At 46.2% G+C, this 23328-nt stretch overlaps 6 protein-coding genes across 7 annotated transcripts; 2 read left to right on the top strand and 4 right to left on the bottom strand.

Annotated features, from left to right (window-relative positions):
* Positions 1–504: 504 nt before the first annotated feature.
* LOC117143079 (carcinine transporter) lies at positions 505–3651 on the bottom strand. The gene is made up of 7 exons (XM_033307552.1): positions 3468–3651; positions 3189–3413; positions 2787–2969; positions 2382–2640; positions 1734–2325; positions 1273–1671; positions 505–1202 (listed from the first exon to the last, which is right to left on the bottom strand). Exons 1-7 carry the CDS (start codon positions 3558–3560, stop codon positions 929–931), a joined length of 2025 nt encoding a protein of 674 aa, XP_033163443.1. The 5' UTR covers positions 3561–3651; the 3' UTR covers positions 505–928.
* An 80-nt stretch (positions 3652–3731) lies between these two features.
* Positions 3732–7649, bottom strand: LOC117143092 (transmembrane 9 superfamily member 2). Its single transcript, XM_033307573.1, has 5 exons — positions 7267–7649; positions 6128–6322; positions 5084–6066; positions 4870–5029; positions 3732–4809 (listed from the first exon to the last, which is right to left on the bottom strand). Exons 1-5 carry the CDS (start codon positions 7402–7404, stop codon positions 4306–4308), a joined length of 1980 nt encoding a protein of 659 aa, XP_033163464.1. The 5' UTR covers positions 7405–7649; the 3' UTR covers positions 3732–4305.
* A 622-nt stretch (positions 7650–8271) lies between these two features.
* LOC117143055 (importin subunit beta) lies at positions 8272–15113 on the top strand. 2 transcript variants are annotated; one of them, XM_033307507.1, is made up of 8 exons: positions 8272–8463; positions 8629–8808; positions 9215–9456; positions 9530–10558; positions 10625–11551; positions 11614–12085; positions 12301–14644; positions 14779–15113. In XM_033307507.1, exons 2-6 carry the CDS (start codon positions 8751–8753, stop codon positions 12010–12012), a joined length of 2655 nt encoding a protein of 884 aa, XP_033163398.1. In that variant the 5' UTR covers positions 8272–8463; positions 8629–8750; the 3' UTR covers positions 12013–12085; positions 12301–14644; positions 14779–15113. The 2 variants fall into 2 exon arrangements, with proteins under 2 accessions (XP_033163398.1, XP_033163408.1); XM_033307517.1 differs by lacking the exon at positions 8272–8463 and adding an exon at positions 8482–8542.
* A 1055-nt stretch (positions 15114–16168) lies between these two features.
* On the bottom strand, positions 16169–17578 carry LOC117143165 (alpha-methylacyl-CoA racemase). Its single transcript, XM_033307681.1, has 2 exons — positions 17338–17578; positions 16169–17252 (listed from the first exon to the last, which is right to left on the bottom strand). Exons 1-2 carry the CDS (start codon positions 17443–17445, stop codon positions 16236–16238), a joined length of 1125 nt encoding a protein of 374 aa, XP_033163572.1. The 5' UTR covers positions 17446–17578; the 3' UTR covers positions 16169–16235.
* A 141-nt stretch (positions 17579–17719) lies between these two features.
* LOC117143111 (guanine nucleotide-binding protein-like 1) lies at positions 17720–19928 on the top strand. The gene is made up of 4 exons (XM_033307598.1): positions 17720–17954; positions 18045–18373; positions 18438–19629; positions 19693–19928. Exons 1-4 carry the CDS (start codon positions 17876–17878, stop codon positions 19818–19820), a joined length of 1728 nt encoding a protein of 575 aa, XP_033163489.1. The 5' UTR covers positions 17720–17875; the 3' UTR covers positions 19821–19928.
* LOC117143046 (ATP-dependent DNA/RNA helicase DHX36) lies at positions 19841–23124 on the bottom strand. Its single transcript, XM_033307495.1, has 6 exons — positions 21209–23124; positions 20755–21147; positions 20587–20700; positions 20260–20532; positions 20075–20203; positions 19841–20016 (listed from the first exon to the last, which is right to left on the bottom strand). The coding sequence occupies exons 1-6, from the start codon at positions 23038–23040 to the stop codon at positions 19938–19940; spliced, it is 2820 nt and encodes a 939-aa protein (XP_033163386.1). The 5' UTR covers positions 23041–23124; the 3' UTR covers positions 19841–19937.
* Positions 23125–23328: the final 204 nt, after the last annotated feature.

Here is a 23328-nt window from a genome sequence, read left to right on the forward strand (position 1 = left end):
CCAGAGATCCATAGGGAAAACGACTAGGATCTTAACGAATCTCAGGACTTGGAAGTGAGTACTGATGCCAGTAGGAAAATCTGTGCATTACCCAAGATCTCCTTGGAGTCATCATATTTGTGATCCGATCCAGCATTACGAATTCCCATGGGACCAGGCACTTCCTACGGTTGACAGTGACCGCCAGCAGTTTACGGTCGACAGGTGGTGGCAATTTCGCGCATTCCTCTATTATTCATCGCATGAGCAAGTTTTCTTTTTGTTTGACAACAATTAATTGCATAATTGCCTGAATAAATGCATAAATCAATTACCGGTGATTGAGAAGTCGCACAAGTGCCACACACCATACGCTATACGTACTTACTTATTTATTTATTTTTACCGGATATGTTTGAAGAATTAAGTTTCGGTTTTTGTTCACAAAGCTTTTGTAATTCACAAAAGTAAACAACTTAGGCATAATGGCAATGCCCTATAATTATTAATGAAAAGGAAAACAAAACTGGTATTTAAACGGGGAAATTGTTTTAGATTTAATATAAAGCAGTTAAATTAAAATTATAAATTTGCACATAGTTCTAATGGGTACTTCTATAACACGGAATCAAAAGCGTTTACTTAGAGGTCTATTATTTAAATTATAAATTAAGTAGTAAGTTATTAAATAGTGCTGTTGTATGTTAAGTAACTTGTTGAAACATTCAATTTTTATACAATGGCAATTGCTAACATTGTGCTGCAAAAATGGTAATTTTTTATGATTAATTATATTTGTATGTTTTGTTACAGAAGTCTCTGTCTTAATTGATAGTTTTATAATTGATAGATATCCCTTAGCGTTAAACAATAGATTAGGAAATAGTTCATATGCAATCATTTTAAACATAGGTTTAGCGGCGTTAAATTAGATTTTCCGCTACAAATCTTAGATCCAATGAGTCAACTGCATGGTGCCATCATGCGTCCTCTGGGTGTCCATGACGCTCATTTGGCGCACCAATCGCTTCATCGAGGGCCGGTGAACAGGTCGCCCACTTCCACTGGCCGTTGTGTCCAGGGGCGTACGCTCGTCAATCCGAGGAGCCGGCTCCCGAACCCGTCGACTGTCCCGCAGCTCCAGTTCCACCTCAGAAGCATTGGTGGAGGAGCCAGCCAGGACATCCAGGTTCTCGTACGACGCAGGTTGAGATAAAATCTCCCTGCATAAAGTAAACACAATATATATTAGTGTTATACCTGCTTTGGTCACCATATGCATCTTGAACTTACGGCTTTTGAGCGCATCTACAGCAATCTTTGAGCTGCCAGTTCTTCCCGAACTCCTCGCCCTCCTCGATGGTCTGCGGCAAGCGATGATGCAGTGTTTCCGGCAGCCGCAATCCCGTCATGCCGCCCAGCATCGAAAGGAAGCCCATGATGACCAAGGGCAGCTTAAGATTGTCCTTTCCCAAGTAGGTAATGAAAGGTATGCCAATGAGACCCAATCCTCCGATATAACTGGAAGCACCAATGCCGATACCTCGAACCTGAGTGGGATAAAGTTCGCCGGCGAAGGGATATATGATCAGGAAGGAGGCGGATAGCAAGGCCTTGGATACTAGATACAGCACAAGGGTCTCATCCACGGCATCATCGGGCAACATTACAGTGATCACACAGGCCACGCCACTGAAAAATGATGAATTTCGAATTATACACAAAAAACCGATGATGATGGGTCAAACACCTACCCCAATATCATTGATAAGCTCAATGGCCATCTTCTGCCCCAGGTGTCCATGAAGTACCAGCAGCACAAATAACTCGGCAGCTCCACAACAGCCGACAGAAAGAAGCTGACATACTGATTGGTGCCCAGCGCTGGTCCGTAGTAACTGAGTCCCAGATAAACCGTCTCATTGGCAAACCAACTCAGCGTGATCAGGATGGTCTTCAAACGCATGTTGGGGGTGCGACAGAGATCTGCCAGCCCCACATTGGCCATCTTTTTCTTTTGCTTCTTGAGCTTATCCCGTCGTATCTGAGCCTCTAGCTTGAGATGCACAGCCTCGGGAAACTCCCTGCCATTCACCTTCGCCATGCGCTCCAGAATCTTGAGGGCCTCCTCCAGGCGACCGCGCATCAAAAGCCATCGCGGTGATTCCGGCATGACGAACATGTACAGGAAATAGGCGTAAAACGGCAGGGAGGTGATGTAGGAGAGGCGCACCCAATCCCGCTCCAGATAAGTGACGCCGGACAGGAGCATGATGCCCGAAGTGTAAAAGGTGCACGTCATCACAGTCACGAAGGATCGATAGTTCTCACCCACCAGTTCCAAAGCTGCAGGCGCAGAGAAGTTATTGGCATATCGTAGAACCAAACAATCAAATACCCACATATTATAAATGGTATCTGGTAGACAGCTGGAATGGTCAGTCCTACGATGACTCGACTGCCGGCCCAAGTCCAGAAATCCTTGCTCAGCGAAGTCATTAGGCTGCCAGCCAGCAAAGTGGCCAAACAGACGAAATATGAGAGCCTTCGTCCACCACGATCATTGAGTAATCCGAAAAGATAGACTCCCACGGGACCGCCAGTGTTAAGAGCAGCCAATCCAATGGTAGGATAAATATCCCGATCGCACACTAGGTCGAACTGAAAGTGAAGGATTTAAGGTTTTGAGTAAGCCAATCCCTCGCTCCTAGCAAAGGAAGTACTGATGCTTGGGAAATGATTCGAGCGACTCCTACATGAATGACGTTGTAGTTTCAAATGAAGGCTTGATGGTCTGGTCTGCGCACATCAATCACAATAGAGGACCAGACGTCGCTTGTGTTGTACTCCCATCCCTGGGGGCACTTGATCAGTGGCCAACTGGCATTCGGCTCCATGGTCGTCAGGTCATCCTCTTCCCCCGATTCAAGGAGCTGCGTCCAGTTGACTCCGTAGGTATAACATTTGCTGTAGACCAGTTCGTCGTTATCCTTGAAAGAATTATTTCATCAGTTATTTTAAAATATACATAGAATAGAAGGTTAGCTTCAGCACTATGTTTAAGTTTACCTCTCCCCCCATTTCATTGTTAGCCCCTTCGATTACTCATCGAACCACCCTCGTATCGACCCTTCACCTTAAGCAACGCACAATCAATGGGCTGACTTGATTGCCTTAGCCTCGGCACTCGTATGGCTGCAATTACTCACCAGTTCCTTGGGTATGGACAGCGATTTTCTCTGCTCCAGGGGCATGTCGAGTAGCTCCGGGATGCGACACCAATAGTCATCCGGAGTATCAGCCATAAACAACTGGTTAAAGGCACAAAAACCGCACGGTATGCAGGCGGGCAGGCAAATTCCGAAAACCAAGAGCTTCTGGTATTTTCCGAATTCGCCAATGGTGGGCAGAAGGTCGTCCAGATCGAAGGCCTCCTGGAAAGAAAACAGTCTAGAGAAGATGAAGGACCGTGACTCACAGATACGCACATCCACCGAGGGCTGGGATTCGGGCTTGTGGCGTTGTCGCAGCTCCGAAAGTTCATCATATTCGTCCCCATCGTTGTCCTCAATATCTGACATGGATGCGCCGCTGGACAAGCTCTGAGCTGGAAATGTTTACTCACACTGCCTGGTTGGCCCAGCTCACGGAAGCCATAGAAGCAACCCACTGACAACTGTCAGTTGTCTAGGGTTGAAAGAATGAGCTGGTTCTGTTGATAGTAAAAAGTTTGTCGCAGCGGGCTCGATTCGTAATTTATAGTTTTGTTTATTCTTTAGTCGCAAGTTAGATTTAAATAGTTTAAACTAATGTATTTAAAATATTACACGTGAATTCAATCCTGCTCGAATTACGGCTAAGACGAGCCACTAATTACAATTGTTAGGCTTTGATATTACAAGTAGAGAACGGGGTTTAAAGTACTTCGTTTTGCAGCTCAATACTTTTAAGGGGATTTCAGTTTTTTTCTTAATAATTTCTTCTTTTCTTGGAATCGTTGCTAGAGCTGGGAAATGGACACTGCTAAATTTTACGCCTAAAGATTAACAGAACGAAGAGCTATACAAAAGATGCTTCAAGTCGTTTTAACTCGAACTCGGTTGCTGTTTACTGCTTAAAAATTATTGCGCGCTTCGTTACTCCACTGTTCTTTGCCTGATACAAACATATGTTATTATACACATATCAATCGTAATTATAGTAAACAGAAAACTGTCTGTGCCGGGCGCACAGCGCAGAAATCACACACACATTAGGCTTAAGTGTAAATTTGTGGCTACACATACAAAAATACATTCGCACGAGCTCCCTCCTGAATTATGCGGTTTAATCCACCTTGACCACACTGTAGATCTTGCGTATGAACCAAAAGCACGCAAAGAACCCGATGGTGCCGGTCAGCAAAAAGAACAGGAATACCATAATGGCCGTGTAGCCGAAATACAGGAACGTCGAGGCACTATCCTTGATCGAAAGCTTTGTGACGAAGTAGTGGCAGCAGTAGATGAACAGATAGACTGCTGTAAAGCCGGACGTCAGGAAGGAGCGCCACCACCAGTGATAGTCCTCCGCACACAAGTGGAAGTAGCACAGCAGAATGGTGGTCTCCGAGCATGTGATGACCAATATGACAAAGACCAGGAACAGAAAGCCGAACATGTAGTAAATCTGGCTGGACCACAGCGAGCTCAGGATAAAGAACAGCTGAATGAAGATGCAGCCAAAGGGTAGAACGCCGCCCATAACGATTCCAGGAATAGGCTGTGTGTAGATCGATTGGTCCGGAATCTGTCGGGGAATCTGGTTGGTACGCACAGGGTGCTCCAGTGCCTGAAATCATACAGACAAATGTAAGGAATCCGGATAAAAACTAGCTAAATATATTCTTACGCGCTTGCGGAATCCAAAGTAAGCTCCAACAAAGGTTAGTGGCACAGAGACGCCAAACCACAAGGCAAGTAGAGCAATTAGCGTGCTAAATGGCACAGCTCCGGAGCTATTTTCCCCCCACAGCACCAGATTCATGACGAAGAACAATGAGAAGACCACACTAAAAAAGAAAAACGATTAAAAATTAATATCGCTTTAAGTTCAAAGAACTTACCCAGGGCAAACGATCGAGGTAAGGATGACATTACTCTTCCATTTCAGCCCACCGAAACTCTTGTAGATACGCGCAGACACGTAACCAGCCGGTGTACCCAACGAAACAAACAAGACCATGGAACAGGTCATCAGGGCTCCCCGATTGGCTGGGGACAAGAATCCCAGGCAGGCAAATGCTAAGGTGATCATGGCCATCACAAGCACCTGCACACCCGAACCCAAGAAGACCGACAACAGCATGCCCTTCCGCGGCGGCCTGAACACATCACCATGTACCAGTTTCCAGCCAAACTCCTCCTGGGCATCCTCCCCGCTATCCATCTGATTATAGCGGGCTATATCTTTGTGCAGCGTTCGCAGCATTATCATTGCCACCATGCCACTCAGGAAAAGGACAATAACCAGGGAGTTGAGAATGGAGAACCATTGGATATTCGTGTGCGGCATGGATTCCAAAATGTAGTCCCAACGTGACGACCATTTGATAGAATCGTTCTTCACAAATTTCACGCTGTACGTGTAGACAATCTCCAGCTGTTCTCCAGCCTTTAAGGAGTTCTCACTGATTGCCAGTGGCTCTGTGCTCAAGCAATTGGGGTTTTCTTTGTCGGTGTGCTTTATAGATTTGGGAGTCACTTTTACAGAGATTATGCGTCCACTGTTGCCGAACTGAATTCCCCAGTCCTCCGACTGTCCACTGTGATAAGTAATCTCGAGATCCACATGATTGAATGGATAATAATGCATGGGCTGGTTATATATAGAGTTGATGGGACAACCCTCGCCATCACTGCGAACTAGACAACCCATGGGGAATCCGATTCCGCAATATTGCTTGCCGTTCTCCAGCGGATAGCACCATGTAACCGGCATGTTGTCCACAATCCAATGGTGTTGGTAGTTCAAGCTGATTCCTTTCTTAAGAACCATCATACGACGGTTGCTAGCCGGATCATCTCCTTTGTAGGTCTTCACACAGGTCTAAATACGAAGAATCATTAAATTATTATGTTGGTAATGCGTTAAAACTGTTCAATCTTACGGTCGCACATTGCTGGTTTTCCAAGAACTGAATTTTATAGGGTCCTGGGCGTATTCGCTCTCCGAACACCACCTGTCCCAGATTCTCCACCGGAGAGTTCTGCTCCTCGCCCAAACAAAAGTCGAAGTGATGGTACTCATAGGGTATTACGGATTCCTCAGTGTTCAGGCGGTTGACGTACAACAAGATTTCCGACTGAGGAAGATAATCAGATAATCAGGAATTAGATCAATCAATGAGATTGACAACTGTTGATAATGCTAGTGTATTTTATTCTTATCGTTGATTATTAAAGATTGGTTTCCAAAAGTTTGAAAATGTATTCGATAATTTGACCCGGTAATATGCTTTTATATTTGGATTCTTAGAAATTTATCTTATCAAAAAGCTCTCTTAGATTGTTAGAAACAATTGAATGTGAAACACCTTAATTAATTCTTATCATTGGGCAACGTCTAATTTAAGGGCGTATAAACCGATTAGGATTTGGGCTACTTCCTTGAACTACGGGCTTATTAAAATGTTATTTTGATTTGTTTAAAGATAAGATAAAGCAAAGAAAAACAATAGCTCACGCTTTATCATCCAATAGTTAGGTCATCTTTTAAAAGGGCTAACCCCACCTATTTGGGATATCAAACTAATATCTATACATTGTTCTACAATTATATTGTTATTGTGTTATACTATTATTATTAAAAAGAAAACATCCCAAACATAATGCAAGGATGTACGACATGACATGACATATCTCATTCTCAAGTTAACCGTTTTCCCTGGTTCGGTTATTGGTTGGCCGCCACTGACTGGCAAGATTCTTAAGGTAGGGAGCCCCCGAAATCTGCATTCGCGAGCCAGCTGAACCAACATTAGAACTCCCATTTTGCTTTCGCTATGAAAGAGAGCTGGCGTAGGCAACGTCAGCAGACGTGGAGATAGAGAGCCACATATGGACCCGACATATAACTAGAAACTGCGCTTATCAGTGCTTCCGCCTCTGACCACCATTAGAGGAATATAGCACCAATGTACTTAACTAGTTCCACTGCCTTTGCTAATTGTGGCGGGCGTGGGGCAAACACACCCACTATCTACGTACATATGTACATCTGCACATCTGCACATACGTATACACCTACCTTGCATGTGGATGAGACGTCGGTTTTCTTGCAGAAATTTACCGGTGCTAGTCCGGGCAGATAGAAGGCCTGTGTTGGGGTCGCCAGGTGCAAGAGGACGACGCCCAGGAGAGGCAGAAGTCCGGATAGCAGGATCATCTCGAATTTGGGTGACCAACGAACGGCAGGAGTAGCAGACCTTCTTCCTTTAATTGTACGGGTTGTAATCACAACGTGGCCGTGTCAGCGATTCTCTGCCACACTCTCCGGATCGGCTGGCCACGCACAAGCCGTACTATCTGGATATTTATCGGAATATACGGAGTTTTTCGAGTGTTTTTACTACGTTTCCTCTTTTTTGCCGAACGTCAGCACTGTAGCAGCGTTGCCACCTAGGCCAGCTGAGAGTGCTGCCAACTGGCTGGCAAAAAAACCACCCATTTGCGAGGCTAAATATTACCGCGTAAACGTTTAGCTGTTATTATTAATACTTGCAATTCGAAATTAGGTGTACCTAATAAACTTATATATTTAAATAAATCAATTCCCCTGTTCTCGAAGCGAATCCAACCACTATGCACACGTACACGTGTGATACTTTCTAGATATTACTATTTTTATCCACAGTTTTTTAATATAGTAATCAAACTTTGTTCATTTGTAAGTTTTTTTACCTACGACTCTTAAGTCGAAATATTCGATTATTTAGTTGCACGAGTTCGTTTGTGTTGTTGCCCTAACATTCAAATTAACGATTAATTTTATAGCTTCTGTGCGTGAGAAAATGTTCGATAAGCTCCAACATTCAAATTTAACGATTGATTTTTAGGGAGGCAAACGCGTTTTAATATAATTGGTAAGTAATTCGGTCTTGTCGTTCCTGACAAATAATATATTTTGTCCAATGGTTGCACATTTCCTGCGCATTTAAGAATATTGAATTAATACGTTATTGGATTTAAAAATTATCGATTGTCGAATAAAGCAATCGAATAGGTGTCGCCTGTTTCATCGAAACTCAGTATTATCAAATAAAAATCGGCTTTCGTTTCAGCTCTATTTTAATTAGGAGACACACGAAATATAGTCTGCCATTCCCGAAAAGCAGATAAACAGAGTTTCTGCAACCGTTAAATAGGCGTACAATAATATAACTTAGTAAATCGCAGTTAGGAATCCCGCGCTTTTTTACCGTTCCCGAGAAAACCAAACAACAATGTGAGTAGAATGAAGAGTTCCACGGAACGCGCTTGTTGTGTGTGTGTGTGCGAAAAAATCAATTCTTGGGACGATCAAGGTGTTGCAACCTGTCGAAATAAAATAAAAGCCAGCCTCAGCGGAGCAGCCCACTAACTTTACCTCCTTTGTCTCCACTATTTGCAGCCGACAGACAAGCTAGTTGTCTAGTAATTACGCAAAAATTCCATCACCCACACAGACGCACGAGCTGCAGAAAGAAACGGAAAGTGAAGTAGAAATCATATAGAGAGAAAAAGAGCAAAGACATGACTTCCGATATCGCCATGCAATTGATTGCCATTTTGGAGAAGACGGTGTCGCCAGGTGAGTTTCCCTACTGCCACAAACGTGTGTGTATAGATCTGAAAAATATGGATTTTTCTTCGATTGGCGGGAGGGACGCGCGTTATATGTTGCGCAGGGTTGCAATTGGCGCTCGCATATGTTTGGTTGCTAGGGGCCTCCGCACACATGTGCATCCACGTACATACTCCCATCTTCCCCTTGGCGGCGCGTCTGTATGTATTCGCAATGCTTGCGCTCCTACAATTAAGGATGTACGAATCGCCTGCGACATAACCTCACTAACTCTAGGAATCACTGAGGCGTCGCTTCGGAGTCACCATCGTATGCTTGGCGACCAGTTCTTCCGGTTGCTGATAAGGAACCATCTTTCGTTGACATAATTGGAAATTCAAAATTTGTAACCAACCAATTGACGCACTTTCAGACAAAAATGAATTGCTATCGGCGAAGAACTTTCTGGAGCAGGCGGCGGCCAGCAACCTGCCCGAGTTTCTCAAGGCGCTATCAGAGATCCTGGTGAACACGACCAACAGCGCGGTGGCGCGAATGGCAGCCGGTCTCCAGCTGAAGAACCACCTGACCAGCAAGGACGAGAAGGTCAGCCAACAGTACCAGGAGCGCTGGCATCAGTTTCCCAGCGAGATCCGCGAGTTGATCAAGAATAACGTGAGTTACATACGCTGATGTTGAAACATATGACTTGTATGATTGGCACTGAATAATTGCGACTTCCTTTCAGATCCTGGCTGCTTTGGGTACCGAGAACACCCGACCCTCCTGCGCAGCCCAGTGCGTGGCCTATGTGGCCGTAATCGAGCTGCCGATAAACCGCTGGCCCATACTCATCCAGACACTGGTGAACAAGGTGGTCAGCGATGGATCCAGCGAGATGCATCGCGAGTCGGCGTTGGAGGCCATTGGCTACATTTGCCAGGACATTCGTTTCGGCGTCATGGAGAACCAGTCCAACGAGGTGCTGACTGCTATTATTCACGGCATGAGAAAGGTAGAGCCCAGCAATCATGTACGCTTGGCAGCCACCACGGCTCTTCACAACTCGTTGGAGTTCACCAAATCGAACTTTGAGAAGGACATGGAGCGCAACTTCATCATGGAGGTGGTGTGCGAGGCCACTCAGTGCCAGGACTCGCAAATCTGCGTCGCCGCTCTGCAGTGTCTGGTGAAAATTATGACCCTTTACTACCAGTACATGGAGCCCTACATGGCCCAGGCTCTCTTCCCTATTACTTTGGCGGCCATGAAGTCTGATAACGATGCTGTAGCGCTGCAGGGCATAGAGTTCTGGTCGAACGTCTGCGATGAGGAGATAGATCTGGCCATCGAAAGCCAGGAGGCCACTGATCAGGGCCGCGCTCCGCAGAGAGTGTCCAAGCACTATGCTCGCGGTGCTCTGCAGTTCGTGACGCCCGTGCTGGTCGAGAAACTAACCAAGCAGGACGAGTGCGATGACGAGGACACCTGGAGCCCGGCGAAGGCCGCCTCCGTTTGCCTCATGGTGCTGGCCACCTGTTGCGAGGACGAGATCGTGCCGCATGTGCTTCCCTTCATCAAGGAGAACATCGAGTCCCCTAATTGGCGATTCCGCGACGCAGCGGTGATGACCTTCGGCTCCGTGCTGAATGGATTGGAGACCAATACCTTAAAGCCGCTCGTGGAGCAGGCCATGCCCACGCTCATTCGACTGATGTACGACTCCAGCGTTATCGTGCGCGATACCATCGCCTGGACATTCGGACGTATTTGCGATGTGCGTAGGGGTGATTTTTATGGTGATTCATATTGTTACTAACCTTCTACTGCTCTCTTCTGACAGATAATTCCCGAGGCGGCTATCAACGAGACATATCTTCAAACGCTTCTGGAGTGCTTCGTGAAAAGCCTGAAGTCGGAGCCCCGTGTAGCAGCCAACGTGTGTTGGGCCTTCATTGGCCTTTCCGATGCCGCTTGCGAGGCCGCGGTCACCAACGAGGGAGAGACTCCGGAGACGTACGCCCTGTCCCCGTACTTTGAGTACATCATTACCCAGCTGCTGGAGACCACTGATCGATCGGACGGAGCTCAAGCCAATTTGCGATGTGCGGCTTATCAGGCACTAATGGATATGATCAAGAACTCTCCCTTGGATTGCTACTTGGTGGTCCAGCGCACCACACTGGTGATTTTGGAGCGTTTGAACCAAGTGATGCAGATGGAAACGCAGATTAACAATCACAGCGATCGTAATCAGTTCAACGACCTACAATCGCTTCTGTGCGCCACTCTGCAAAGCGTTTTGAGAAAGGTCCACGAGCAGGATGCTCCTCAAATTTCCGATGCCATCATGACCGCTCTGCTGACCATGTTCACTTCAAGTGCTGGAAAGTCGGGTGTAGTGCAGGAGGAGGCCTTCCTTGCCGTTTCGACACTGGTTGAACTTTTGGGAGCTCAGTTTGCCAAGTACTTACCCGCTTTCAAGGACTTCCTCGTCATGGGTCTGAAGAACTTCCAGGAGTACCAGGTCTGCTGCGCAGCAATTGGTCTCACCGGCGACATTTTCCGCGCCCTTAAGGACCTAATGGTGCCATACGCCAACGAAATTATGACCGTATTGATAAACAATCTTACGGAGCCGACTATCCATCGAACCGTCAAGCCGCAGGTTCTGTCTGCTTTCGGGGATATTGCGTTGAGCATTGGCAGCCACTTTCTGCCATACTTGAGCATGGTCCTAGACATGTTGCGCGTTGCGTCCAATCTGCAGGTTAGGTTACAACACGAATGGTATAGGAGGCAATCGTTAAATCTTTCTATATTCATTTTCAGACGGACGCCAACAACTTCGATATGAACGAATACATCAGCGAGCTGCGTGAAAGCATCCTTGAAGCCTACACTGGCATCATCCAGGGCCTTAAGGGCGTTGACCAGACTGCCCATCCAGACGTTATGCACATGGAGCCCCACCTGATGCACATTATTTCGTTCATCAAGCGCATCGCTCAGGAGGGCGACGTGTCCGACTCGATGTTGGCCAGTGCCGCTGGCTTCATTGGCGATCTGTGCACTTCGTTTGGTCCGCGGCTATACCCGCTGCTGGATGATGCCATCATTACCCAATTCCTGGCCGAGGGCAAGCGCTCCAAGGCGCAGCGCACCAAGATGCTGTGCACCTGGGCCGTCAAAGAGATAAAAAAAATCAATACCCAGGTCATCACGCAGTAGGCCATCTGCTAGAGGTTAATGTTTCTCTGCTTCCCACCAGACCCTCAAGATTGTGTGTAATGCAGTCAAAGTGGTGAGTGCACGACATTTCCACTATGTATTTCGTCATCGAACGAGTGGTTTCCTGGGATGTGTCGATTCTTGGCAAGTGCCTCTTGAAAGAATTCAAAAAATGAAAAAATTCCTTTAATACTATTATATTTCTAATGGCGCTTGCACCAAAATCGACTATCCTACTGATTGATACGATTTCATTTTTAATTTTCACACATTTCTATATTTTTGCAGTCCAGTCCGAATTCTCTGATTAAAAGAATCTATCTGCTAAGTTTGTTTGTCCGATCTATTGTTGCTGTGCAACTTCTAAATGCTAAGACCACTTGTTTATAAAACTCCTCCCCACTAGCTGTAAGCGCAATTCGATCCACTGTTTCGATTCAATATTTTAATTAAGGTCTGTTAATATTCGTGTGAGTTTAATTATCCCTTACATATGCCTATTGTCCTCGCTCGGTAATGCAGATCCCAAAACGAACTACCCATTGATTAGAGCGCTTCGCAATTGATAGTTCCTGCTGTACATTCTTACAAGCCGGCTTTGATGGCAGTTTTGTTTTGGGTAGGCTACGGCAACCAGCGCTTTGTTAACCCGATTTTAAGCATTACCAAATTATGTTACTCAAATTATGTAAAATTCAAAATTACTCATAAAAATCGGTAGAAAATAATTGATTTGATAAGAACAAATACATTGAATGCATTGCTGCCCCTTTGGAAACATTAACTTGTAGCGGATTTAAGAGCCACACTTTAGGATCTAAGAACTCATGTATCTACCCACTAGCCCACTAGCGCAACAAAAAAAATATATTCTAAGAATGAATGTGTGAACCAAACCGAACCGAATGTGATGGAGTGAACCATATGGCTGAGAGCGAGTATGTACCACCTAGACTTTATAAGATGCGTGCCTGTGGTCCGACCCCTACCCCCATGCCAATAGTTATGCTGTGATGGATGCTTGCGAGGAACTGTGTCTATGTACGTGGTATTTTGATTGCGACCAACCCCCCGAAATGTTTGGCGCGCGTGTGCATCGGCGTGTTGTGTGATATTATGGATTAAGCGTAAGAACTTTTCTAGTGAAACGAATGATTTTAGACCTAAGCAAAACCAAACAGCAATTCAAAAAGATTTTAAACGGACTTGAATTTAAATTTACAAGCAAACGAAACGAAACGAATGAAAACAAACCGAAACTAAACTAAACTAAATGTAAAACACCGAAAAGACGACTGAAAACGAAACCCAAACTAGAAACTAAAACGAATTACGAATACGAAATGACTTAGGGACGTACAAAGGCGCGGGCGTGGCTGTTTCGAAGACCCAGATCCTAACTTACTTTAAAGACAGAACCCCCCACATTTAAGTCAGCCTCGCTCGAAGCCCACAGAAGCACGAACTTTGGAAATTATTTTACTTTTTTGTGTGTATACGATTTAGTGTGCTCTCATTAATTCCAACCAATGACGCTTAGTTGGCCCCTCATTTTACATTTTGTATTTACCTTAAATGGGGAGAACAGCAACGAGAAACAAAAAAAACAGCAAAACAACAACCAAGCAACTACCTGCAGCACACACGCAACACTTGTATAATTAATATATATATTAGGTAAACGCAACTACTAAAACTAAATACGCAACGGACCAGGGTATACAAAAACATAACTACTTACAAAAAAATCGCAGAGTTGCTGGACAATTTATAGCAACCAATCCAAGAGCTTCTTAAAGTGTGTTTTTTAAATATTTCACTGTGAATGTTTCGATCGAAACTATTTTCCAGCATACTTTTGATGCCTTGGGAGGAGGAGAGATTCGAAGTTGCTGCAAGTTCTCTGGCAACCTGCAAACCATAAGATACATGGAGATATAGAACGCATAAAGACAAGACCACATGACAGCTTGATAGGACAAACAGCGATACACACTTGATTTAGTTGTTTTATCATATACAAACCATGCGAACCATACAAAAACATAACCAGAAACTACCTTACGAAAAAGACGCGACTGTGAACTATGAGAAGAGTAAATGGAGGATACAAATGAAGTCGAAAGCAACCGTTTAAAATCTTTTCACAACTTTAGATTACAATGCGAACACGTGAAAACCAGAATGAAGTGAACTATTGTGAACTACTAGTTTAGATATAAGCGCACATTGTAACCAAGTGTTGGTAAATTATGTTTGAATCTCGTCTAGAAGTCTTCGATTGAATTCTTAGGCTCAACAAGTTGCCATTTCAAAGCGAAATAATCTCATTGGTAATATTTGTCTAGTTTCGCAATAAAGTATCGCACAGCCGTCCAAGAACGAGGGAAATCACTCAGAGAAAAAGAAAAATTTGTTTTATCAGATTTGAACATATCAGAAATTGGAATTTGAAATGGCAGCTTAGAGCACTTGATGATAACGTGAAATTGCCAACATTAATTAGATAAACACTAATATTAGCTATGAATGATCGGATGCGGATGATACAGATGATGAGTGACTTGACTCCGGATCTTTGGAAAATCGAAAGCTGAGCAACGCCCACTGGAATGGCTGTGGCATGCAACGTGTAAGTGATGCCTCGAATTTTGAATTCACTCTAGCAACTTAAGTTAGCTGATATATGTAGAAGACTTACATGCCTTCACACAATCCAAGCGCCATCGTTGCTAATAATCACATTTATCAACCTTTCTCCCGCAGGTGTGTTGATTGAGTATGATGTGATGCTTGGTTCTTGGTGCTGAATATTATGCGGATGACACTTGAGCACTGAATGAAGATTATGATATATATGAATTGGAAAAGTTTGATACTTGTCGATGGTTGTTTATGGGAGTGACTGATGGTGGGAGGAGTATGTCTAGCAACAACTTAAACATGTCACGCCACTCATTTAGCACAAATTTCTACCTTTTATACATACCACCCACATTTGTCAGTTTTATAAAGTGTAAGAGTAGTGTGTTTGGAACTGTGACTGAGTAAATTTGTATGTAACCATTCCAAAAGCAAATATAAATCATTACAACAATTGAGGGACTAACGAGTTTCTTACACCTAGCTGTTAAGGAGAGTGTTCATGTCACTAGAGTAAGCCAGGGAATTGGCGAACGGTGGAGGGGCAAGCTCCAATAAAAAGGCATGGTGGTGGATGGACCCATTTTTTGGCACCCCACTATGCAAGCTAAGGGTTTTCAATGGGCTTGCCCCTTGACCCGTGCCGTCTGTGCGAATGGTCGTCGTCTGATTTAAGCTTAAAAACCAATAAACTAAAAACGCAACTGTAACTTTGCCTGTGATTCAGTCGATCATCTGTGTGTGGAGTGTACGCTGTGTGAAAGACCTGTGTGGATATATGTATAATGATATCTGTGAAGAAAGAGAAAGCACCCCGCGCAGCAGAGCAGCGATATTTTTTTGTAAACATTTAAAGGAATGCAATTGAATGCACAAATGCATGAAGGTGTGAGCTGAAACAAATGAGAAACGTAACATATGGTACTGATTTTTATACTGAGAACTGAGACTTACTATATATACATACGAACAGCAAATAACAACACAACCCACTTACTTACCCAAGGACTCACGAGGATTACTTTACGCGGGACTCTACGTACATACGTACATACACTAGAACACTACTACACACGAAACGCCAACGCCAACTAGTGAAATTTACACCTCACCCACACATTTCCTACTCACACAACACCAACGTACATATGAGCATTATAATCGATTATGATTATCCTAAATATACACTGACGATTGGAGACGCTGACGCGCGGTGCTTTAGCCGGAACTAAACTTAGTATATGTGCTACTCGGTATGCTAGTTAATGCTGACTTAGTCATTAAGTAGGGATGCGCGAGAGAACCTTTGATCACGATTGCGATAGGAGAGAATCAATTATGTTACGTTACCTAGTATGCTGTATTACCAACTACAAACAATGAAAACCTCTCTGAATATCAAAGTGCGGCCTAACTGTTCCGAAACAAATTGTATGACTGATAGTTTGTACGCGAAATTTTAGCAAATGTAATCTGTGTCTGTGTGCAAGAGCGAGAATAAAAGAATTTTGAGTGCAAGAGCAACAAGAAATGTGTTTTATTCCGATGACATCCGGGCGGGGGTAGCACATCTTGGCATCCTACAGCTTGGCCCTCTCTGGAAGGGTGAGTACCCCCGAGTCGAGCAAATCTTTTAATTCGTCGGGCTTAAGATCTAGTTCGTCCATCATCCACTCCACCTGAGCACCATCAGTTGCCTTGGGCAGCTTTCCCGGAGTTCTGCTCAGGACTGGAGCAGGACGTGGCGTCGCTGTATCCTCCGTCACCTCGAACGAATTCCTCTGCATATTGTGATCGTGTCTGTGAACCTCGCGGTAATCCAGAACGGGATAGACACAGGCGTCGATATCCTCAAATATTTGCGACCATTCAGCTTGGGTCTTGGAGAGGAAAGCCTCAGTCAGAAGCTTCTTTCCCCGAACCTGATGCTCCTCGCCAAACTGACTGACATCTTCGGGCAGTTCCAAGCGCTCTTTTAGCATCTCAAAGAACTGCGGTTCCAGGGCGCCCACGGACATGTAGCGGCCGTCTTTGGTTTCGTACGTGTCGTAAAAGTACGATCCACCATCAACGAGATTGTCACCCCGCTCCCTCCCCCAAATAGCCAGTTTCTGGGACATAAACAGCCAACTGGCCACATAGGCAGCGCCCTCAACCATCGAGGCGTCCACTACTTGGCCTCTTCCCGACCTGTGGCGCTCCAAGAGGGCAAGGCAGATTCCCAGAGCGCACATCAAACTGCCGCCAGCGAAATCGGCCAGAATGTTAATGGGTGCAGTGACCTTTTCGTTGCGCCTGCCCAGCATGGAGAGCACTCCCGATAAGGCCGCGTAGTTGATGTCGTGTCCCGCCCGTGGCGCCAGTCTTCCATGCTGGCCGAAGCCGGTGAGGCGGGCATAAATCAGGCGGGGATTGGCTGTGCACAAGTCGGTGGGACCCAGATTCAGTTTCTCCATCACGCCCGGTCGAAAGGGTTCGATGAGCACATCGCACTTCTTGACCAGCTTTTGCACCACTTGCTGACTTTTCGGGTTCTTCAGATCCAGGCAAAGTGTGCGCTTTCCCTGCTGCAGTACATCTAAAGGGTTTTCTATCACCTGAACGAGAAGGGAACATGGATTCGCATTTGAAAATCAGATTTGGTGATCGGTTCATTGAATGTAACGCCCAGTCTGTTTTTACCTTATCGATGCGGGTGACGGTGGCTCCGAAGTCGGTTAGGATCTTCCCACAAAACGGTCCTGGTGCTAAACCCACGAATTCGAGTACCCTGATGCCTTTAAGTGGCATCTTTGAAGGAGTTTTGACGCAAAAAGTAATAAGAAAATTAAGTGCACTTTGACCGGCATTGCAGCAGAGATGCCAACTCTTAGGTGATTTTTTATAATCTCACGAGACAAGGAGTCGAATTAAATAACTTGAACCTCCAGTTCCGGTCTCTGCATTCATTTTTGTAAAATAAAAATTAATCTTGATAACTCAAAAAGAGCCACATGAAATGACCAGTGACAGTTTATATTTATTTACGTGATTTTCGTGACTCAACTCGACTCGACAACCCGGTGCTCTCGGTGCTGCCAACTGGTGCGAAACTTTTAATTCGCCAAAGGGAAAAGCCGCAACAACATTCAATCCCAATTAACTACAACTAACAGTTGGCCGCCGCTGTTGGACGAAACCAAATTGACCGGGAGTGAGACCAGGACGTGACCCAAAAACCATGCCACAGCAACGGCGCAAGGTGGCCTTCAGCGGCAAGAAGAAGAAGGACCAGATGCTGCAGAAGCGCAACACAAAAGGTGAGAAAACGGAGATTGTGTGCCCACCTGTGAAAAGGGGCGTAAGGCTGGAAAATCGAAGCGGATGACTAACAATTGTTACGCCGGCAGGTCCGCCGAAGTATCTGAGGAGCACGCAAGAGTCGTACGAGGACAGCGATGTGCCGGAGACGACCAGGAAACTCATGGAGCAGCCTTTTGCGCGCGGCGGAAACCGAAACAAGAACGTCAATCGCTATAATCTGCAATTCTACCAGGAGGGCAAAAAGGAACTGGAGCAGATGAAACAGGAGGGCTTTAAACCGTTCGAGAAACTCAGTCCCGCTCAGCGGGAAGTGGACGACCGATACTTTGCCGGCAGCGACTTCCCAGTTCGTCCACCTTGGACGCTGACGGAGTCCAAGGAACAGCTTGATCGCACCGAGAATCGCTACTTTAAGGTAGGTCAGTCTACTGGCGGCTTTGGTAGTAATATTTACACATCCATTAATAATCTTTTGTCAGGAATACGTAGACGAGCTGCAGAAGAAGCAGCGTGCTGGAGACTCGAAGGAGCTTTCCCTGTTTGAACTGAATCTGGAAACTTGGCGTCAGCTATGGCGAGTCCTGGAGTTCTCGGACATCCTGCTTATCATTGTGGACGTACGCTATGCCACGCTGATGTTTCCACCCTCCCTATACGACTATATTATCAACACGCTAAAGAAACATGCGATAGTGGTGTTTAACAAGGTGGATCTAGTCGAACCGCATGCGGTGGTGGCTTGGAGGCAATACTTCCGCGACCGTTACCCCCAGCTACCAGTGGTGCTCTTTGCATCCTTCCTCCCGCGATCCCGCAAAGGAAGCCAACGAGGTCCGCAGGCTCATCGCAGGAGCATGGAAGGAGTGTATAATATCTACAAGGAATGCCAGCGCTATGTCCAGGGAGAGGTGGATCTAACGGCCTGGGAGCAGAAGATACGAGAGGACATGCGTAGTGATCAGCTGGACATCCTGGATGAAATATCAACGGCCGTGGAGGGTGAACTCAAGATCAGCAGCAGCATCGACACCACGCCCCACGAGCACGTTAAGTACCACAGTGGGGTCCTGACCATTGGCTGCGTTGGATTTCCCAATGTCGGAAAGTCGTCGCTAATCAATGCCTTGAAGGGACGCAAGGTGGTCAGCGTTAGTCGCACGCCCGGACATACGAAGCACTTTCAGACGATTTTCCTCACCCCACTTGTTCGCCTCTGTGATTGTCCCGGTCTAGTCTTTCCCTCGAGTACTCCCAAAAGCCTGCAAGTGCTCCTGGGCAGTTTCCCCATATCCCAACTGGCTGTTCCCTACCGCTCCCTGAAGTTCCTCGGCGAACATCTGAATCTACCACAGCTTTTGCGTCTCCACCTGCCCGAGGATTACGATGAGTGGTCTGCGGTGGCCATCTCCGATGCTTGGGCATATAAGAGGGGATTCCTCACCGCCAAGGCAGCCAGGCCGGATCGCTACCGGGCCGCGAATCATATCCTTCGCATGTGCCTGGCCGGCCAACAGCTGTTGGTATTGCAGTTTTATCCGCCCGGATTTGAGGAGCGACGTGAGCACTGGCTTCAGCATCCCGATGTGGCGGAGGTCAAGAAGTACCAGCAAGTCGAATTAGATGAGCCGGAGAGCGAGACCAACGGCGACACATCATCCGTCTGCTCGGATAGTGAGTAGCTAACAAATCTCAAGAGTAAAAACTAAACTAATTTTAAATTAATCCATTTTATAGCTGCCGATAGCGAGGACGAAGACGAGGACAGCTCCAATGACGAGACCAATGCTGATGAGGAGGAATGCGCCATCGAGGAGGACGCACCCAGGTCTCGGAACGTGTTTGCTCTGCTGGAGGACGATTAAAAGTTGCATTTACCAAGCGATTTTGTTACTGCATCACTAGTTTGCACCTATAATTTATTATTACGCTATATAATGTTTTGCTAACAATAAACTACAACACCAAGCTAAGGAGGCAGATTAGATGTCATCGATTTCATCGGATGAAATATATACCTCGCCGAGTCTTTCGTCCAGCGAGAGAAGCAATTCAATGGCTCTGTGCGGAAATAAGAACGTGTTTATTGTTGTTAAGTGGAACGTGTGTTAAGACTAACTTGATCAACTGCTTCTCATATCCGTTCTCCTCGATCGGCGCCGGATAGCAAGCCTTTTTGAGCAGAAGTTTCTCCAAATAGCTTCTTAATTCAATGACTACGTCGGCAGTTTCCTGATTGCATTTAAAGCTAAGGAAGAAAATAAGTTTAATTTATCTTATTGAAAATATATATGTTATACCCACTAGTATGTCTTGGCCACGCACAGATACGGTATATTTTGGGTCACTCCCGCTTCCACGCCATCTCCGAAAATGATCAGTGCCATGGGAAAAACCATTGTGGAGTCGAGCAGGAAAAGATCGGTTGACTTCTGCCGCTGGAAGTAGACAAAGTATGCCGAGTCGAAACCACTCTCTCCGCTGTTCACCGAAGAGGGATGGAAGTTAACGCGGCGTCCATCGTCCGTTGCCATGGTGTGGATAGCGCGTACTCTATTCCTGATCTGCCGTGACTTTCTGCACAAAATTGTGGATTAGTTAATGCCGCTATTGTTATTAGGTGGTGTCTACCGCAAGTGAGCCATGTTGGGATAGAGTCCCGCTCCTATAATGGCCCTCAGTAGGGGAATCTTCTCAGAACTCTTGTTGGATGCAGCATCCTGGCATTTGGGGGATGCAAGAAATCTGAAATAAGGTAAGTAGCTTAGTTTACGCAAGGCAGTCACAGTACGAACCTACTTGTAGTTGTAGAGCAGCTCACTGAACTGATTCTTCATCCTCTCCAACTGCTGCAGCGTCATGGAGCTGAGGAAATTATTATAGCAGAAGTCTCGTTCGGCGTGCGAATAGCGGCTATCGCGGTACGCAGTAATGGTATTGTGCACCAGCAGGTGATCGCTCCGCATATTTCGGGCCATTCTCCGCTTGATTTCATCCACTCGACTCTCTTTACCCAAGGGCGAGTAGAAGGGGGACTTAAAGGACAAGGCAGCCGCCGCCGAAGTGATGGGATCCAAGCAACAGAAGAGCGCCGACATCAGGATCATTTTTCCCATCTGCGGATCAATGGGCAGCTTTGCCAAGTGCATGCCCAGTGGAGTGAGGGTACCCGTCTGGTCCAACGCCTCGATGCTGTTCAATTAAAGTGTTAAATTATAAGTGCAAGCCCAAGGGGCCCAACTACTAAACCCACCGCTTCAGCAGTTCCACTCCGATCTTGATGGCCTCGGGATTGGGGGCATTAATAAGAGTTTGCAGGAACCGATACGGATCATCGATGTGCAGCAGCTTGAGGCTTAAAATTATGGATTCCAGCTTGGAGCGCAGTATCTCCGGCGTCGGAATATCGTCCATGAGATCCTCTCTAGCGCGGGAGAACAGATTATAGCATATGCCCGGCTGCACTCGACCTGCTCTGCCTTTCCGCTGCTGGGTATTTGCCTTGGTCACCCAAACCTCATCCAGCGACTGTATGTTCGTTTCGATGTCATAGTTGGTGGCCTTCGTCCGGCCAGAGTTTATCACATAAACCACATCGTCAATGGTCACCGACGTTTCGGCGATAACTGTAGAGATAATGACCTTGCGCTGGCCCGCCGGTGGTCGCCTGAATACTGCCTGCTGTTCCCCTGATTGCATCAGGGAATGCAATGGAAACACGGCCATATGATCCCGCCACCTTTGGCCCTTCGGAGTCTTTGGCTTATCCAGGATATTGTACAGTTGGGAGATCTTATCATAACCAGGCAGAAATACTAATATGGCACCCTCTGGTTCGTTTTCGCATATGTAGTAAACCAAATCGGCTATAAAATCAATGTCCTCGCAGCCCTCCGACTCCGGCAAACGCAGCTTGTCGAGCACACGATTATCGTACGAGTTCCTGATGCGTCGCAGATACGGTTCTATCATAGCCTCGTGCTTCATCCTGCGCTCAGGCGGACCCCGCTTGGGGCGACGATCGCGGGACTTTTGGAACTCGTAGTTCGTCTTGGACAGAATATCCTCCAAGTAGAGCATCTTCACGGGAAACATCACGCCGTCGATGCGGAACATGGGACAGTTGTTAAAGTAGTCACAGAAATCCTGCTCCCGTACAGTTGCACTCATCAGGATCACCTTTAGATCGGGTCTGTGTGGCAGGATGACCTTTAGAAGACCCATTAGGAGATCTGTTTCCACGCTGCGTTCGTGGATCTCATCCAGGATCAAGACACTTAGACTGTGCATCAGTGGATCCGATTGAAGCTGCTGCAGTAGAACCCCTGTGGTGCAGTACGTGATGGAGGCTCTCTCCCTGGCCTTCCTGCTCTCTAGGCGAATCTGGTAGCCTACCGAATTGCCCAGGCTCTCGCAGCGCTCGTAACTTACCCACTCGGCAATGGCGATGGCTGAAATCCTTCGTGGCTGAGTGCAAACGATGCGACAGGACGAGGCACATCCGCGGGAAATGGCGTCGTCGAGGAGGATTTGAGGCACCTGAGTGGTCTTGCCACATCCAGTGCTTCCTACAATTAGTATTACTTGGTTTTCCCGCACAGCCTGGATAATATCATCGGCGTATTTCATAGTGGGCAGTTTTCTCCGTGCTGCCTGACGTTTCTTGGCATTCTCCTCCAACTGGCGTTGCTCCAGTTCCAGCTGCAGTCTCTCGTCCAGCTTGGGGTTTATCCAGTCCAGATTCGCGTTCCTTTCCTTGGTCTCCGCCACGAATTCTTCAAAGTTTACACTTAAAAGGTGGCGAAACTGTTGCTCAAACTTAGCATCCACATTTTTGTCTTCCCTGGCCGGTGCCCGGCTGTAGTCCTCCATCAGCTCCTTCACACGCTCCAGCACTCCACCGGGAGCACTGACATTGCAGCCCAAGCGGATTTGCGGCTCCTTTGATTCCGCATTCTCGCCGCGGTCCTTCTTTTTTTGCCGGGCAAGATTGCGATAGTACAAACCGATGTCCTTGCCCCTGAGACCCGGTGGACGGTTGCCCTTGCGGGCGCGAGAGCCGGAAGAGTCCCTATCGCGCTGCATCTCGTCCAATTTAGATAAAGGAATTCAGAAGAAGAATTCCCAACCCGAAGTCAACAAAATTCATAGTGCTGTCGGACTGTCAAAATGTGCAAATCAGATGGACTAGGGCTGCCAACTTAATAATATACACCTATTGTGTTACGGTAATAGTTAATTTTTAAATAAATAATTTTATTGAAATAAAATTGGTTCCATTAAAAAGTCGAAGTAAAATAAAATAAAAATCATAAATAAGTTATAAAAACAGGGTTGCAGCTTATTGTTTGGTTCAAGTACAGGCTAAATCCA

The sequence above is a fragment of the Drosophila mauritiana genome, chromosome 2L, assembly GCF_004382145.1.
Source record: "Drosophila mauritiana strain mau12 chromosome 2L, ASM438214v1, whole genome shotgun sequence".
NCBI classification, from domain to species: Eukaryota; Metazoa; Arthropoda; class Insecta; order Diptera; family Drosophilidae; genus Drosophila; species Drosophila mauritiana.